Below are 17260 nucleotides of genomic sequence, written 5' to 3'. Positions count from 1 at the left end.
AAAATTTCATATTTGACAACTTCTAACCTTACTCTATAAAAATCCCTGAAAAGGTCAAAATGCATAAAAATTGCCATAAGGGCCCTTTTCCCATGGGCGCAATCAAATGTCAATCAGAAGGAAGATTTTTTGTTTCGGTGGAATGGATGCTCTCTTGACCAGTGTTACCACTTGTAAACTTGCGGATTACATAATACTGGTAAATATCTGCTTGTCTAAAGTTTAAGAATGAACAATAAATTTGAAAATAATAATAGATCTTTTCAAAACGTGTCTTAATGTTTGATTTCTTAGAAATTAGGTAAGGGAAATAAATGTTAACTCATCGGTGATTTTCCATTTTAGTCGTGAACCCGATCCATCATTCCTGGAGACAATTCTTCAAACTCTTGGTTTGCAAAAAGTCCCCGAACCTGTGTGTCCAACGTCCTATGGAGTTATACTGGTATATATGGTTCCTGTATTTTATTCCGATATGTTGTTTTAAGGACTTTTCTACACCAGTGCAAAATGTTTTTTGACACTGAAAAAAATTTTTTGAAGTGTTAATATTCGGTTTATTTACCCCCGGTATTTAATTTTTACTGTATGGTATGCGGTATTTACCCCAAGGAAAAATATTCAAACACAATATATAAGTGAATAGAAATCACTTGTATGATTATTTAATTTAACTTATTTGCATCTTCGCTAGCCAAGGGTTTCTGATACGCTTTTCTCCTCATAAACCCTTGGCCTACGGTGAAGTGAAAAGACGGGATTGTTTTCCGTCACGTGATCTCGAAACTATCAGGTACGCACAGATTGCGTCATCGCCAGAAATAAAGACACGTGTTAAAAAAAATTAAATCAAAGTTTTTTCCAGAATAATTAAGAAGCAATAATTGAGTTATGTTTATTCATTATTTATAGAACAAATCTGAAGCTTCAATATAGATTCTTAATCACATATTTAGAAGATATTGGATGACACCATGGCTATTCATAGAATTGACTGTTATCTTACGGATCGTTGTTTTCTTGCGTTTTTCATTTCCGAGATTAAAGAGTGAAGATGTATCCCGAACGCAAATATCGTCATTTACAAATAACAATTGCTGATTGGTCGACCTGGGTGTACTGAAATCCAATCAGAACTCTGGAAAAAAATCCCGATTTCTATGAACACCGTAGGCCAAGGGTTTATGAGGAGAGTAGCGTATCAGAAACCCTTGGCTAGCGAAGATGACTTATTTGGGCCTTTTAAAATTTTAAGAATTCTTGAATGGATTACAAAGAAGATGTGGGAACAAGACGGGCAGAGTGCCTATAGCGTCAGATATTAAGAAATCATGTTCAATATGTGAATTGAGTATTTAAATTAACTTCTCATTATTGAAATTTATGAATTATTAGAAAAATACCTTTTCTAAGAGAAAAAAAATCGTTAAAAAATTGTCTTTTATAAAAATACTAGTTGGTTTCTTGGGATTCGAACCCCCTAGCAATAAAAATCCGACGAATCTTACTGCCTTGAGATTGAGACTACGCGCTAACCACTATGCTACATGGCTCATGATGATATTGGGCATTTAATTCAGGTTTGTGATATGACCTTTGACTTAATGGACTTAAAGTATTTCTCAGAAATATGCCAATGTTCGGTCATAAAAGTGTACTTTTGAGGTATAGTGGGTCTTCGCTCCATGTTTTTGTAAACCAAAAATTGTATATTCTATTGCAAACCTTTAGGATAATCTTTCATAAAACATGGAGCGAAGACCCACTCATATTGAAAAATATTGTTCAAGTATGAGAAAACAATCGATTTTGTTCTTTCAGTGTGTATATGCTTTTTCATAGGCAAATATTTTCAGTCTTTGTGAGATTTTTGTAAATTGTAGAGATTTTACATTAAGTATATTTTAATACGAGATAAAATATCAAATAAAATTTAGATATAATTGAGATTTAATTTCTCACTTCTTATCTGTCGCACTATAGGCACTTCGCCCGCCTTATCCCCCATCTTCTTTAGTAAGATAGATAGTTTTTGATAGGCCTGAATTTAGCAAGAGTTACTTCTCGTTGGCCGCCACATTGTGATTGTCTTTTTCTTCCCTTTGTCTCACCAAGTTTAAGAGGATGTAGCAGAAATATTTGTTGGAAAATATTTATTTAAATTTTTTTTAATTAAGGGGCTTTTAAAATTTATATACCTCTGAAAAATAAAAATTTCTAATTCAAAATAGCAAATTTAAAAATTTAAAGCAATATGAGCTGATATGAACCAGAGAAGTTTATAAATTTTTTTTTCTGTAATTGAAATAGTTAATCACAAATTTCCAACAAAATTTTCCCACGTCCAATTTGCAGCTCATATTGCTTTAAAATTGTTTGAACAATGAAAGAATAAGAGTATTTGGACCCCCAATATGGCGGCCAACGGGAAATAACTATTGCTAAATTCTGGCTTATCTAAAACTACTATAGCTAAATAATACATGTACTATAAAATTATTTTTGTCCCCGCTTGAAAAGTGGGGGAAATAAATTTGGGTCTGTCCGTCCGTTCGTCCGTCTTTCTGTCTGTCTGTAACGCTTTTGTTTCCACGATATCTCCAGAACCCTTTGAGCTTTCGCAATGAAATTTTGCATAGCAACTCCCTATGGACTAAAGAAGAACCCTAATGATTTTGAGGTCAAAAGGTCAAGGTCATAAATTCGCAAATTCTGTCTGTTATAACAATTTCGTTTCCGCGCCATATCTCGAGAACCCTTTGAGCTTTTGCAATGAAATTTTACATAACAACTCCCTGTGGCATAAGGAAGACCCTTCTTGATTTTGAGGTCAAAAGGTCAAAGTTCAAAGTCGTAAATTTATACATTCTGTCTTTATGTAACACTATCGTTTTCGGGCAATATTTCAATAAGATTTTGAGCTTTTGCAATGTAAATTTATACCAAAACTCCCTTGGACTTCTCTCATCCCTCTCAAAGTGCCCCGCTCCGTTTGTTTCATTAGTATTTATTGTACATGTATTACATGTCGCTATTTTTAGCACAGGGGTATGAGAAGAGTTATTTAAACAATAAAATGCTTTCTTTGTTTGTTGTTACTAGAATGAACGGAAGCAGCTGTTGCAGTAAGCGGGTTATGTAAATTTTTTCTGCAATAGCTGCGACCGTTCATTCCAGTAACAACAAACAAAGAAAGACATTTTATTGTTTATATTTATATCTGTTTAAATTATCATTTTAAGTAGGACTATAAATATTTATTATTGTGTTAATGATGCGAACGTCTTTGTACGTTTCTTTGATGGAACGGCCACTGATCAAGAAATCTGTACAGGTGATATGCCTAATGTAGTTTATGCAGGGATGAACGCAATGGGTTTTCTTAAGAAATAAAGAAGAAAATATTCAGTGGATGTAAATATAACGTATAAAACAGGTTCTCCGCGGACTTTATATTCTTATTACATCTATTAGAACTGTTTAATAAAGGCTAAATTAGACACCATGCATTGTGTAAAATTTTGACAATATCGAACGTGAATATACATATATGTGACTTCATATTTGCATATAATCTCTTACAGTATTGGAAGCGATTCCGTGGTCAAGTGGTATGTCTCTCGCTTCTTGTGTGAGAGGTCTCGATTTCGATTCTCAGGCGTTCCTTTTTCTTATTTTTTCCCGATTTTTTTTTTTTTACTAAATGATAATATTCAGCATCTGAAATGAAAAATTTATGAGGTCTGGCTTGTACAAACTCATAAAATCATCATTACAGTGTGATAAATATTCCATATAAAAAAGGATCTTCTATACACATAACAAAGAATAAGCAATCAGATCTTTATATCCATATTGGCATATTTTATTCGTTTCAGTATACATGTATGCATTTAATAATTCTACAAATTCAGTCAGAGGGATCCGAACCCCAAATTCTCTGAATTAGCTTGTCTATATTGAGATCTAAGGGCAGATCACACTAACTGCTGAAAAATACCATTGAATCAGAACTCTTTTGTGTGCAGTGTAGAGAAGGTTCTAGAGCTTATATACATGTACATGTATCTTTTTTCAGCATACATCTCACCGAAAACGTATTTTACATATTCTTATACTTATTGTCGAGAGTGTATATATTAAAAGAAATAAATTTTCTATAGAAAACTTACAAAAATATCAATTTTTACAATTTCTGTGGCAGTTACACCATATACTATTTAATATATGAATTTTCCAAATCGTGGCTTTGTTTCAGGTTGTTGTCGGTTGGATTGTCCTGCAAATAATTGTTGTAGTTTTCTACAGAAAGAAGAGTGTTGTGAAGGTAAGTTTTTATCAATATTTTAGGATATTATGCGTGTATACTGAATTTTTGTAACTTTAATTAAAGGGAATAGTTATACATGTATATAACGGCCTGATCCAAACAGAAAAACCTCACATTAATTACGGAAAACTTTACGTAGTTACAAATTCATTTATTTTCTCGATATCTAAAGTGTTACCATCGCTCTTAAAAGAAATTTAAGAGTTGTCTTTGTAACGTTTTTAAATTATCAATTTATTAATTACAGGACACAATGGTTCAGAAAGTACAAAATTTCATATCTGATAATGTATCCATTGCATCGCCATTTGATGCCATTGGTGCCCCTGAAAATGTCCGGGCCCTTGTTTCAGAGGGTACGGTTTTCTTCGATGAAATTGTATCTATAGAAATTGACTGCGTGGGAAAGAATGTGATCGAAAGTGTTTCAGAGGGAAGAATTTTCTTCAATGAAATTGAATCTGTAGACATTGGCAGTGTGGAGAAGAATGCAATCGAGAAAAGTGTTTCGGAGGGAATGATTTTCTCAAATGAAATTCAACTTGTAGGCATAGGTAATGTAGAGGAGAAAGTGACTAAAGATCTCTCCTTTTCGTCTGATGACACCGCAGAGTACGCCTCAGATGATTGCAACACTGATACTGATTCGGAAGTTGAATCTTTATGGTTAGAATCGGAGAGAGAAGCTTCAAATGCATCTGCTAGCAACATCAGTGCTTAGTGATGATGTTGCTAGCAGATAAACTAGCTAGTTTACAAATCGTAAACTATAGTTAACGATTCGTTAAGTATAGTTTTCATCTGTAAAACTATATTTAACGGTTGTTAACTATAGTTTACGAATGATAATCTAAGTTTATCTGTCTGTAATAAGCGTTAACAATAGATTTTGTTGATAAACATAGATTCACGTTTGTAAACTATAGTTTACAATCGTAAACTATAGGTAAGAGTTGTTAATCATAGTTTCACAAATCGTGAAACTATATTTATCAGATCGTTAACTATAGTTTACGGTTTGTAAACTATAGAAAGGCTGGTTGCCCCCCCCCCCCCCCCCCACTTTATACTTAAATTAAGTAATATAAAGGAAATATGGTATTGTAAGCTTAAAAAATGGATATTGAAAGGAGTTGGTAGTGAAAAAAGTTTGCCTCAATCCAACCCCCAACCCCCAACCCCCCCCCCAACCCCCACGAAATAGGATTTTTATTTATTTATTTATTTTTTTTTTTTTTTTGCTTTTAAAATTTTTAAGGTAAGTAAAAAAAAAATTTCTGTGGCTGCCCCCCCCCCTTTCAAAATCGATGCTACGTGCCTGCAGACGGACGGACATCCCGATTATTATATACCTCCCACTTTTCAAGCAGGGATATAATATTAGTTATCCAGGTTCAATCAAGGGTGTACGGGGATTTACCCCGGGTTGTATTCCATACACCCTGAGGCCGCAGGCCGAAGGGTGTATGGAATACAACCCGGGGTAAATCCCCGTACACCCTTGATTGAACCTGGATAACGAATTTATTTCCTTTGTATCCATAAGAATGCTTTGTAAACATCAAAGTGTGTCTCAATCTATCGATAAGATATTTATCATAGAGAATGTATGCATTGTGACGTCACGTTTTATTTACACCCGGCTCAAGTCGGGTGCACGGATATTTACACCCGACTTTGTAACCAATCAAAGCTCGTGTTACAAGCTAGATAGGAAATAAATATGCATATTGCGGTATTTGTATTTCAACTCTCAAGCAATCGCAAGCAATTTTGCCGGGTAGAAGGGGAAAAATAACGGATCATCATCATTTATGTATGATCATTTATTTATAGAGCATTTGTTTATTAGAGATTTGGTCGTAAAACTATGAAACATCGTAATGAAAATTGCAATAAAATGAAACAAAATTTATTTAAAATCTTTTTATAAAAGTTTTGTAACAGTAATTTAGTATGGTAATAAAAACATTTTTTCAAAAAGAAATAGAATAAAACAATTTTTTTTTTAGTAATATCCACTAAATAGTAGCTTGTGTCCGTCAAAAACATTTATGATAAAGAAAAACGCTACGAAAGAGGGGGAGGCGGTTATTATTATTGCAGAACATTTGAAATACTCAAACTGTTCTAGATAGCAGATTCTTATTTTTAAAATTATTTATATTTAATTTTACTTATTACGAAATATTTTTCAGTCGAAAGAGTATTTTTGTGCAACTTCTTCCGAAAATGGAGTGGATAAAATAAGAGATGTGCATCTTAATGAGAAAGTCAAACCCATTTATCATATTTAAATGTGTCGGGTTCGGAATACTCAAATTTGTTAAATGAAAGTAGGCCAGTGGCCAGACGCCAGTCACTGAGCCAGAAGACGTCCTTTAAATTTAAATAGCGTGGTATCAGAAATAATTTGATTGACTTAAAGAATTGCCGTTAAAACAGGATAATGTCTGACCCAGAAAGAGGAGATCGAGGTAGAAGGAGACCCAGGAGAAGGGGCGGTGGTCCAAACAGTGGCAATAGAAAGGTTAATAATCACTTATCACAAGACATAAAATTAATGAACCCTGCTATAAAGTTAAGATTTATGTGTTCTATTTCAGATTGAAAGGGAGGCATATGATGGAGATTACCAGTCATCAAAGCCAACTATCATTTTGGCCAAACCTGCTGCTCTGGACTCGGTTTGAATATTTTTTATGGCAATTCACATAATATGTTGAAAGAGCAACCGTTAGGGATAGCCCAGATACTTATTCAACTTTAATTTTGATCAGGCACGTCAAACCGCACATGACATATATGGTGTGTCTAGACTCTGACGTCACATGACATTGTGTTAGTTGCATTAACTGCATGAAGCCTGAAATGTGCCGACTTTAAATGAAGAACGTTTTTATCTGTAATATTTCAATTAAATCAAAGCAAGTTTATTTTTGTTTAAACTTTTGTAGATATTCTTGCAAGAACATATAGTGCATGAATTCAAAAATGCATGTACAATGCAATAGGATCAGCAACATACCAGTATATTTATTATCCTGAAGTTCTGAACATCTGAACATCACTGCTATTTATGTCTCTGTTTATTAACCAATTTTAATACCAATTTAAAAAAGTTACTTCTACACTTAGAATGTTCAGTTTACCTGATTTTAATGCATTTTTTAAGGGTGGAAGCACTCTTAGTACGAGCCCATCTTCAACTTCGTCTACAAACAAGCCAGACAAGCCTGTTGTCATGGCGATAAGACCAAGAGATGAGACATTCCCATCAAGCTCAGCTTCTGTACCATCAGGGGAAACTACTCCATCTCAGATCCCCTCAGCCTCGCACCGAATTCCTGCAGGAATCGTCCAGACGGATGGTAAAATCTGTCGAATGTTTTTGTGTCAATTCTTTTAATATGAACATATACCATAGAATAGTGTTTTCCTTAATCACTTCAACTAATATAAATGCACCTTAGAAATCATAAATTTCTGTTCATTTTCTTCACAACCATTGTACATACTAAAATGAAATTTAGTATACATATTTTATCAAATGAATATCGAGGTCAAGTTCTGATTTGGGTACGATCGAGCCCTTTCTGAGAAAGTTACTGTGAAATCACTAATTTTCGTGAGGGTTTAGTTTTCGTGGTATGAAGATACCCACGAATTTATGTCCACCACGAAATGTAAATTTGCATATGCACAACTACTAAAAAGTTCTTCATCCACGAAATCAAATCCCCACGAACCAACATTTTTTCCTCAAACCACGAAAATTTGACCCCACGAAAATATGTGATTTTACAGTATACCCCTTGGACTTAAAAAAATCTAATTATTTTGGGGAGGGGGGCATAAGTGTTTTACAAACATCTCTTTTTACAAAGTAATTTTTGTAAAGGACATGGAGATTGGTTCACAAACCTAGGACCCTTAGCCTTTGCAGTTGATTTAAAAGAGAAATTACTGATATACATTGTAAATAGTATTATTAAGGACTTCAGTCTGTGATGTTTTCAACTTTTCAACCACTTTTTGTTAATATTTAGAGCTTCCTTCAAATTAACTTTAACTGTGTACTTATATTATTGTAGGATCCAGTCGACTCTCTGCTCCCCTTGAAATGAACCAAAGCATAAGGATTGTAGACGACTGTCATCAATGGAGCGACGCAGGAATGGAAGTTAGAATCTTTTTGTCAATATCTCAATCTTAACAAGATTTATTTTGATCACATGATATGTGCCAATATATTACCAAATGATGGAGATTTTCAGGCCATAAAATTTATCAGTGATGTTAAGTGTCTATCTTAAGTGAGTTGTGCAAGAAGGTTTTACTTTACTCTGCTGGGGATTTTATGTTATTTTGTTTCAGATTTTACTTTATTTTGTTGTAGGATTCACTTCATTCTGTTGTTGTAGGCTTTAGTCCATTCTGTTGTAGGTTTTACTTTATTCTGGTGTAGGTTTTATTTCAATCTATTGTAGGTTTATCTTCTTTCTGTTGTAGGTTTTATTTTGTTCTGATGTAGGTTTTAGTTCATTCTTTTGTAGGTCTTACTTGATTGAGTTGTAAGTTTTATCTCAGTTTGATGTAGGTTTTATCTCAGTCTGTTGTAGATTTTACCTCACTCTATTGTAGGTTTTATCTCACTCTATTGTAGATTTTACTTCACTCTTTTGTAGGTTTTATCTCAGTTGTAGATTTCACCTCACTCTGTTGTAGGTTTTATCTCACTCTTGTAGAATTTACTTCACTCTTTTGTAGGTTTTATCTAACTCAGTTGTAGATTTTACCTATCTCTGTTGTAGGTTTTATCTCACTCTGTTGTAGGTTTTATCTAACTCTGTTGTAGGTTTCATCTCACTCTATTGTAGGTTTTATCTCACTCTTGTAGAATTTACTTCACTCTTTTGTAGGTTTTATCTAACTCTGTTGTAGGTTTTATCTAACTCAGTTGTAGGTTTTTTCTAACTCAGTTGTAGGTTTTATCTAACTCAGTTGTAGATTTTACCTCAATCTGTTGTAGGTTTTATCTCACTCTATTGTAGGTTTTATCTCACTCTGTTTAAGGTTTTATCTCACTCTGTTTTAGGTTTTATCTCACTCTGTAGTAAGCTTTATTTCACTCTGTTGTAGGTTTTATCTCACTCTGTAGTAAGCTTTATTTCACTCTGTTGTAGGTTTTATCTCACTCTGTAGTAAGCTTTATTTCACTCTGTTGTAGGTTTTATCTCACTCTGTTGTAGGTTTTATCTCACTCTGTTGTAGAATTTACTTCACTCTTTTGTAGGTTTTATCTAACTCAGTTGTAGATTTTACGTCACTCTGTTGTAGGTTTTATCTAACTCTAATGTAGGTTTTATCTCACTCTGTAGTAAGCTTTATCTCACTCTGTTGTAGGTTTTATCTCACTCTGTAGTAAGCTTTATTTCACTCTGTTGTAGGTTTTATCTCACTCTGTAGTAAGCTTTATTTCACTCTGTTGTAGGTTTTATCTCACTCTGTTGTAGGTTTTATCTCACTCTGTTGTAGAATTTACTTCACTCTTTTGTAGGTTTTATCAAACTCAGTTGTAGATTTAACCTCACTTTGTTGTAGAATTTACTTCACTCTTTTCTAAGTTTTATCTAACTCTGTTGTAGTTTTTACTTCACTCTGTTGTAGGTTTTATCTCACTCTGTTGTAGGTTTTATCTCACTCTGTTGTAGAATTTACTTCACTCTGTTGTAGGTTTTATCTCACTCTGTTGTAGGTTTATGTCACTCTGTTGTAGAATTTACTCCCCTCTGTTGTAGGATTTATCTAACTCTGTTGTATGTTGTAGGTTTTATCTAACTCTGTTGTAGGTTTTATCGAACTGTTGCAGGTTTTATCTAACTCAGTTGTAGGATTTATCTCACTCTGTTGTAGGTTTTATCTCACTCTATTGTAGGTTTTTTCTCACTCTGTTGTAGAATTTACCTCACTCTGTTGTAGGTTTTATCTAACTCTGTTGTAAGTTTTATCTAACTCTGTTGTAGGTTTTATCTCTGTTGTTTTATTTCACTCTGTTGTAGGTTTTATCTCACTCTGTTGTAGAATTTACTTCACTCCTTTGTAGGTTTTATCTAACTCAGTTGTAGATTTTATCTCACTCTTTTGTAGGTTTTATCTCACTTTAGGATTTACCTCACTCTGTGTTAGATTTTATCTTACTCTGTTTAAGTTTTATTTCAATCTATTGTAGGTTTAACTCACTCTGTTATAGATTTTATCTCTGTTGTAGGTTTTATCCCACTCTATTTAAGGTCTATAGGTTTTATTTCAATCTGTTGTAGGTTTATCTCACTCTTTTATAGGTTTTACTTCACTCTGTTGTAGGTTTTATTTCAATCTGTTGTAAGTTTTATCTCACTCTGTTGTAGGTTTAATCTCATCTTTTGAAGATTTATCTCACTCTGTTGTATGTTTTACTTCACTGGTAAATTGGTAACTCTGTTGTATCTCTGTTATAGGTTTTACTGGATCAAACAGATTTCTTTGTGGTAGGAGTTCTTGGACATCATTTTATCTAACTCAGTTGTAGATTTTACGTCACTCTGTTGTAGGTTTTATCTAACTCTATTGTAGGTTTTATCTCACTCTGTAGTAAGCTTTATCTCACTCTGTTGTAGGTTTTATCTCACTCTGTAGTAAGCTTTATTTCACTCTGTTGTAGGTTTTATCTCACTCTGTAGTAAGCTTTATTTCACTCTGTTGTAGGTTTTATCTCACTCTGTTGTAGGTTTTATCTCACTCTGTTGTAGAATTTACTTCACTCTTTTGTAGGTTTTATCAAACTCAGTTGTAGATTTAACCTCACTTTGTTGTAGAATTTACTTCACTCTTTTCTAAGTTTTATCTAATCTGTTGTAGTTTTTACTTCACTCTGTTGTAGGTTTTATCTCACTCTGTTGTAGGTTTTATCTCACTCTGTTGTAGAATTTACTTCACTCTGTTGTAGGTTTTATCTCACTCTGTTGTAGGTTTATGTCACTCTGTTGTAGAATTTACTTCCCTCTGTTGTAGGATTTATCTAACTCTGTTGTATGTTGTAGGTTTTATCTAACTCTGTTGTAGGTTTTATCGAACTGTTGCAGGTTTTATCTAACTCAGTTGTAGGTTTTATCTCACTCTGTTGTAGGTTTTATCTCACTCTATTGTAGGTTTTTTCTCACTCTGTTGTAGAATTTACCTCACTCTGTTGTAAGTTTTATCTAACTCTGTTGTAAGTTTTATCTAACTCTGTTGTAGGTTTTATCTCTGTTGTTTTATTTCACTCTGTTGTAGGTTTTATCTCACTCTGTTGTAGAATTTACTTCACTCCTTTGTAGGTTTTATCTAACTCAGTTGTAGATTTTATCTCACTCTTTTGTAGGTTTTATCTCACTTTAGGATTTACCTCACTCTGTGTTAGATTTTATCTTACTCTGTTTAAGTTTTATTTCAATCTATTGTAGGTTTAACTCACTCTGTTATAGATTTTATCTCTGTTGTAGGTTTTATCCCACTCTATTTAAGGTCTATAGGTTTTATTTCAATCTGTTGTAGGTTTATCTCACTCTTTTATAGGTTTTACTTCACTCTGTTGTAGGTTTTATTTCAATCTGTTGTAAGTTTTATCTCACTCTGTTGTAGGTTTAATCTCTCTTTTGAAGATTTATCTCACTCTGTTGTATGTTTTACTTCACTGGTAAATTGGTAACTCTGTTGTATCTCTGTTATAGGTTTTACTGGATCAAACAGATTTCTTTGTGGTAGGAGTTCTTGGACTTCAGGGTTCTGGAAAATCCACCATATTATCTCTGCTGGCAGGAAACAACCCCTCAGACAGTACAAGGTGATTAATTTCCAGTATAGAATAATTTCACCAATAGTCTGGAATGGGACTTATTTACAACAATGAAATGTAATTTTTATCATAGAAAACTTTTTTTTTGTTTAATGCCCCTTTCAAGAATAGCTCACCTCAACAAAGTCAGAATGAGCTTATGCAATACCCCTAGCATGGGTGTCAGCCTTAGCATCAGTGTCCCAGTTAAAGTTTGAGGAGTAAGTCCATTCCCAAGTTATAATAAGCCCTACCCCAACCAAACTTGCTTGGATGGTGCATCTAGGTATGAACACTACCAGACTAGCTTTGGATGCTAGATCTGACCTCAATTTTTCAGATGAGTGACCAGGGCAAAGTAGTCCTCTCTGAGTACCTTTAAAGATGAGAATACAATGTACTAGTTACCTTTACTTTATATGCACCTAGATATATTTTGAATGGACAATAAAATTAGAATTTTTTTCATGGGACAGGCAGTACATATTTCCACCACAAAGTAGAGACAGTAAAGAATTATGTGAACACCAGACCAGTGGGATTAATATGTTTGTGACAGGAGAGAGAACTATATTCTTAGATTCTCAGGTTTGCCATTTCTATAAATTTACATTTCATTGCCATTTTACTTGTTAGAGCAAAGGTACAAATGTGATCCAATAAAATCTGTTTCTCAGTATTGTCTAATTTTTTATTTGTTGAAAGTTGACAAATTTTTACAGGGGTAAAATAATTCCATGTATTCTATTTTGCCATCTTGATGCAAACACAGTTATTGTTTCTTTTTTTCTTCAGCCAATCATGAGCCCATCTGTTCTTGACAAAATGATTCGACAAGAGAAAAAGATCCCTCCAGAGTACAGCACTGCTGAAAACTGTGTGGAAATGCAGGTGACTGAGCAAAGCACTCATCTTTACAGTTTAAACTCTGTCTTGATTCTGAATGTTAAGGTCGTACGGGTACAGGACTGACCTATAAAAGGAAAACAACTCTCTGTGTGAATGGAGATAATTTTTAAATGCAACAAATGCACTGCTTCTCCTTTTCAATTACATGTATAATGTCTTGGGTAATGATTTGTATAAAATTTTACCCTGTGTATATGTACTAAATAGCTATCGTTGTTTTCATTTCAGTCCCTGCACCAAGCAGCATTCATGATGTCAGTGTGTCACATTATCTTAGTTGTTCAAGATTGGTTCACAGATATCAACCTTATCAGGTGAGTGGTTCACAGATATCAACCTTATCAGGTGAGTAGTTCAAGACTGGTACAAGATATTAATCTTATCAAGTCGGTTGTTAAGGGCTGGTCCATTTTGCAGATATTGATCTAATCAGGTGAGTTGTTTATTGCTGTCTGTTGCAAAGTTTCAAATCCAAGTGCTGCCTTTCCTTTGTTATATGTACAGACCAGTAGAGCTACAGTCTCAGCAGAGACTTCTGGTTTCTTTTTATTCATTACAATTGTCTGTTTGACAGATTTCTACAGACAGCTGAGATGTTGAAGCCCTCCACCCCCTCCTCCAGTCACGATAGCTCATCAGGATCTGAGGACACTAATGATTACTACCCAAGAATCGGTTGGTTTATGTGAAAACATTTGAAGATATTGTAGTCACCTGAACTACTCCAGACACAATCATGAGTCTCAAATACAAGTCCTTTTTGCATATGTTCAGTTTTTTCAATCAAAATTACAAAAATTCAAAATCACAAACTTCTAGGTACAGATTAAATTTTTAGGTCACCTGAGTTTACTCATGTGAACTCTTTGGTTCCACTGAACCAATTTCAATTTTGACAAATATCATTTATTGGTGAAGGAATGTGAAAATTGTTAAATTAAATTTTTGGCTCCCTTCACGGAGGCCTGATGGGTGGGGTTAAAAGCATATTGTAGAAATATTCTTCTTTACTCCCAAACATCAAGAAAGGAAACTGTTGGCAGGACTGTAATAACCATTGAGCCCTCTACCAAAATTGTGTAATTCATAGCTTCAGGGTCAGGTGTTCTAGTGCTAGGGTGGGGCTCTGTTGAATATATAGTGAAAATGAATTATTTCTTTTCAAAAATCTTTTTTCTCTTTTCCAGGGAGTTAAACAAACTATGTGTAAATGCATAGTTGATGAGGAAGGGTGCCTCCTTCAAATTATGAATTCCATGGCCCCTCGGACAGGGGTTCTGGTGTTTGGGTGGGGATCTTATCATTAAAAAGTGAAAATGCTTTAATTCTTTGAAAATCTCCTCATGGGTATGAAGCCAATGAGCTGGGTGCATGATAATGATGAGCAAGAGTGCCTCATCCAAAATGTGAATGTCATGGCTCCTGGGTCTGGGATTCTGGTGTTAGAGCAGGGCAGTAATGATTACTAAGTGAAAATTAATTTTTATTCTTTTGAAAAATCTCTTCTCTTAGGAAGTAAGCTGACGATCAAAGTGCAAGGTTACGATTAGCAAGGGTGCCTTTTCCAAAATTACAAAATTCAGGGTCAAGCGTTCTGGTGCTATGGTGGGGCTCTGTTGATTATATAGTGAAAATGCACTATGTCTTTCAAACATTTTATCTGCTCCTGAGTATTAAAGGAACAAATTGAATGCATAGTTATGATGAGCAAGCATGACTTTTTAAAAATTATGAAATATGTGGCTCCAGTGCCATGGGTTCCTGTGAGGTGGTGATACTACTGTAATATAGTGAAAATGCATTATTTCTTTGATCCGTTGCTCTGCCTCTGGGAATTAAGCAGTCAAACCAAGTGTATAGTTATGATGAGCGATGCTGCCTCTTTCAAACTTTAATTTCAGGTTGAAAATGTTCATTTGAAACATGAAATTTTTAAATGTTATTCTGTCTTGTTTAACTGGTTCATTTTTTCAGTTTTCTGATGCAAAGTAATTTTAATGTTCCAGAAGTCAGTTATTTTATGATTTTAGAAATAAACTAAAGAATTACATTCACTTTGTGGTTAATCGAATAATTTTTATCATTTGTAGTGTTTGTGAAAATGCATTATTTCTTTGATCCGTTGCTCTGTCTCTGGGAATTAAGCAGTCAAACCAAGCGTATAGTTATGATGAGCGATGCTGCCTCTTTCAACCTTTGATTTCATGGCCTCTGGTTGAAAACTTTCACAAAAGTTGATACATGATACTTGTTTGACCAATAAAGCCTGTGGGCCTCTTGTTTATAATTGAAATTCAAAACTTTTTTTCTTTGGTTTTCTGATGCAAAGAAATTTTAATGTTTAAGAAGTCAATTATTTCATGATTTTAAAAATAAACTTAAGAATTACATACACTCTGTGATTTAATCAAATAAGTTTTACTATTTATAGTGTTCGTGCAGAACAAATGCACCAGAGATCATTTCAGCAGAGAAACACACCAGGCTATGCAAACAACACTCTCCAAGATGCTGGAGACCTCAAAGCTCAAATTAAAAGGTACCAATGGTATCAATTTCTAACGATCCAGTTGAAGTTATCTCCCTTGGTTTCACTTTCCTTGCTTTGTTAATGTTTTGCAGGGGAAGTGTCTATGGCAAGTGGAAACCTGTTGTCAGGGTTACCGAAACATCAGCCAACCGACATCAACTTGTATCTGTTTCCAAATATGGAAAATAAGAAAGAATCTCATGGTAAGTGATACTGTAAACCAACTTTTATTCGCGTGCAAGAAATTTTCGCGAGGTTCGCAAGAACATTGTCATCGCGAATATTTCTCGCCGCGAACTGGTCCCTAAAGTCTCTTTTTCTATCAAAAATAGTTCCAGAAAGACTTGATCGCGAAAATTACTCGTTGTGAACTAGTTTACTCCCGATAAATCGCGAAATAAAGTCGTCGCGAATAAAGTTGGTTTACAGTAATCAAATATCATCTGGCTGCATACATGTTAGCAAGGTTGGTTAAAAAGTAGATTTAAACTATCAGAAGTAGATATTGAAGAAATGTGGAAATATTACATCAACAGTATTTTTTTAATGCAGATTCTATTCACTTTCTTTGCAATCATTTTTAGATTGCAAGTAACATAATCTCCCAGCAAACTGTGTCAATTTAGCATCATAAATATTACATAGATAATCTCTTCAACCATATGGGACAATGTAAATAAAAATGTATAGTATTTGAAAGCAATTTTTCTAAAAATTGTGGCCCAATGGTCGGGTTCTGTAGTTTAATGAACATATGGTGAAATGCATAAATTCTTTCCTCTTCTCTCCACAGTATAATAAGCCTGTTAATGTAGGTACAGAGGCTACCCTAGTTTACCACACTGGTTATAGCGAAGTTATCTTGGAAACATATAAATTTAACAGATTCCATGCCGGATATAACGAATTACGGACACAACATTGTCAGAGAAAACTTTGTTATAACCCAGTTTTACTGTGTCTGATTATAATGAGCAAGGTTGCCTCTTCTTACCATTTAAGATAAGCTGTGGCCCGACAGTCAGGAATTCTCAATTAGGGTAGGGTTGAAATGAGCATTTAGTGAACTCTATAAATACCTTGAACATTTTCCTTCTCCTGGATATTAAGCAAACTAAGTGCAAAGCCATGATAAGCAAATGTTTCTCTTCAAAATTGAGAACACAAGAGAGACCAATGTGAGAGGGAATGCAATTGGTATTCTATTAGTGCTGAAGCAGTTTTGTTAGTCAGAATGGTGATAGAAACAAATGGGAGAATGTACTGATAAAAACAAATACGTAGATATGCTATTACATATGTTACTGAATAATACATTAATTATTTTGCTGTTCCTTGGTCATCTGATTTATTTTGATTCTGGGCGACATAGCTTTATCATCTATCACTTTTTCTCATGTTCACTTCAACTAAGTTGGGGGAGCTTATGTGATACCCTCTGCATTGGTGTCAGTGTCCCAGGTTAATGTTTTAGATGCAGTTTTCCTTCTAAGTACTTCTTTGCCCAACATTAATCAGAAATGCATGGAAGATGCTTTCCTTGTGTTTCCTTGTATCAGCCAAGTTTTCAAATGCTGCAATTTCAGCAATAGTATGGCCAGGATAATGTGTTAGAGCAGGTTAAGGTTTTTGAGCA

The 17260-nt window shown here is 34.2% G+C and overlaps 1 protein-coding gene and 1 long non-coding RNA gene across 2 annotated transcripts; both read left to right on the top strand.

The window, feature by feature from the left end:
• The first annotated feature begins 273 nt into the window (after positions 1-273).
• Positions 274-4664, top strand: LOC134244309 (uncharacterized). The gene is made up of 3 exons (XR_009987193.1): positions 274-445; positions 4259-4327; positions 4578-4664. It is a non-coding gene; the product is annotated as an uncharacterized LOC134244309 (long non-coding RNA).
• A 2006-nt stretch (positions 4665-6670) lies between these two features.
• Positions 6671-15835, top strand: LOC134244321 (nonsense-mediated mRNA decay factor SMG9-like). Its single transcript, XM_062726580.1, has 11 exons — positions 6671-6860; positions 6937-7017; positions 7506-7701; positions 8425-8513; positions 12082-12194; positions 12662-12773; positions 12981-13076; positions 13323-13408; positions 13669-13769; positions 15526-15633; positions 15717-15835. Exons 1-11 carry the CDS (start codon positions 6780-6782, stop codon positions 15833-15835), a joined length of 1182 nt encoding a protein of 393 aa, XP_062582564.1. The 5' UTR covers positions 6671-6779.
• The last annotated feature ends 1425 nt before the right edge of the window (positions 15836-17260 follow it).

This window comes from Saccostrea cucullata, unplaced genomic scaffold (assembly GCF_032062105.1).
Source record: "Saccostrea cucullata isolate Sc308-1 unplaced genomic scaffold, CSIRO_AGI_Scuc_v1 ctg330, whole genome shotgun sequence".
Classification (NCBI taxonomy): Eukaryota; Metazoa; Mollusca; class Bivalvia; order Ostreida; family Ostreidae; genus Saccostrea; species Saccostrea cuccullata.
The sequence above is the reverse complement of the archived record's forward strand: the minus strand, read 5'-3'. Positions and strand labels throughout refer to the sequence as shown.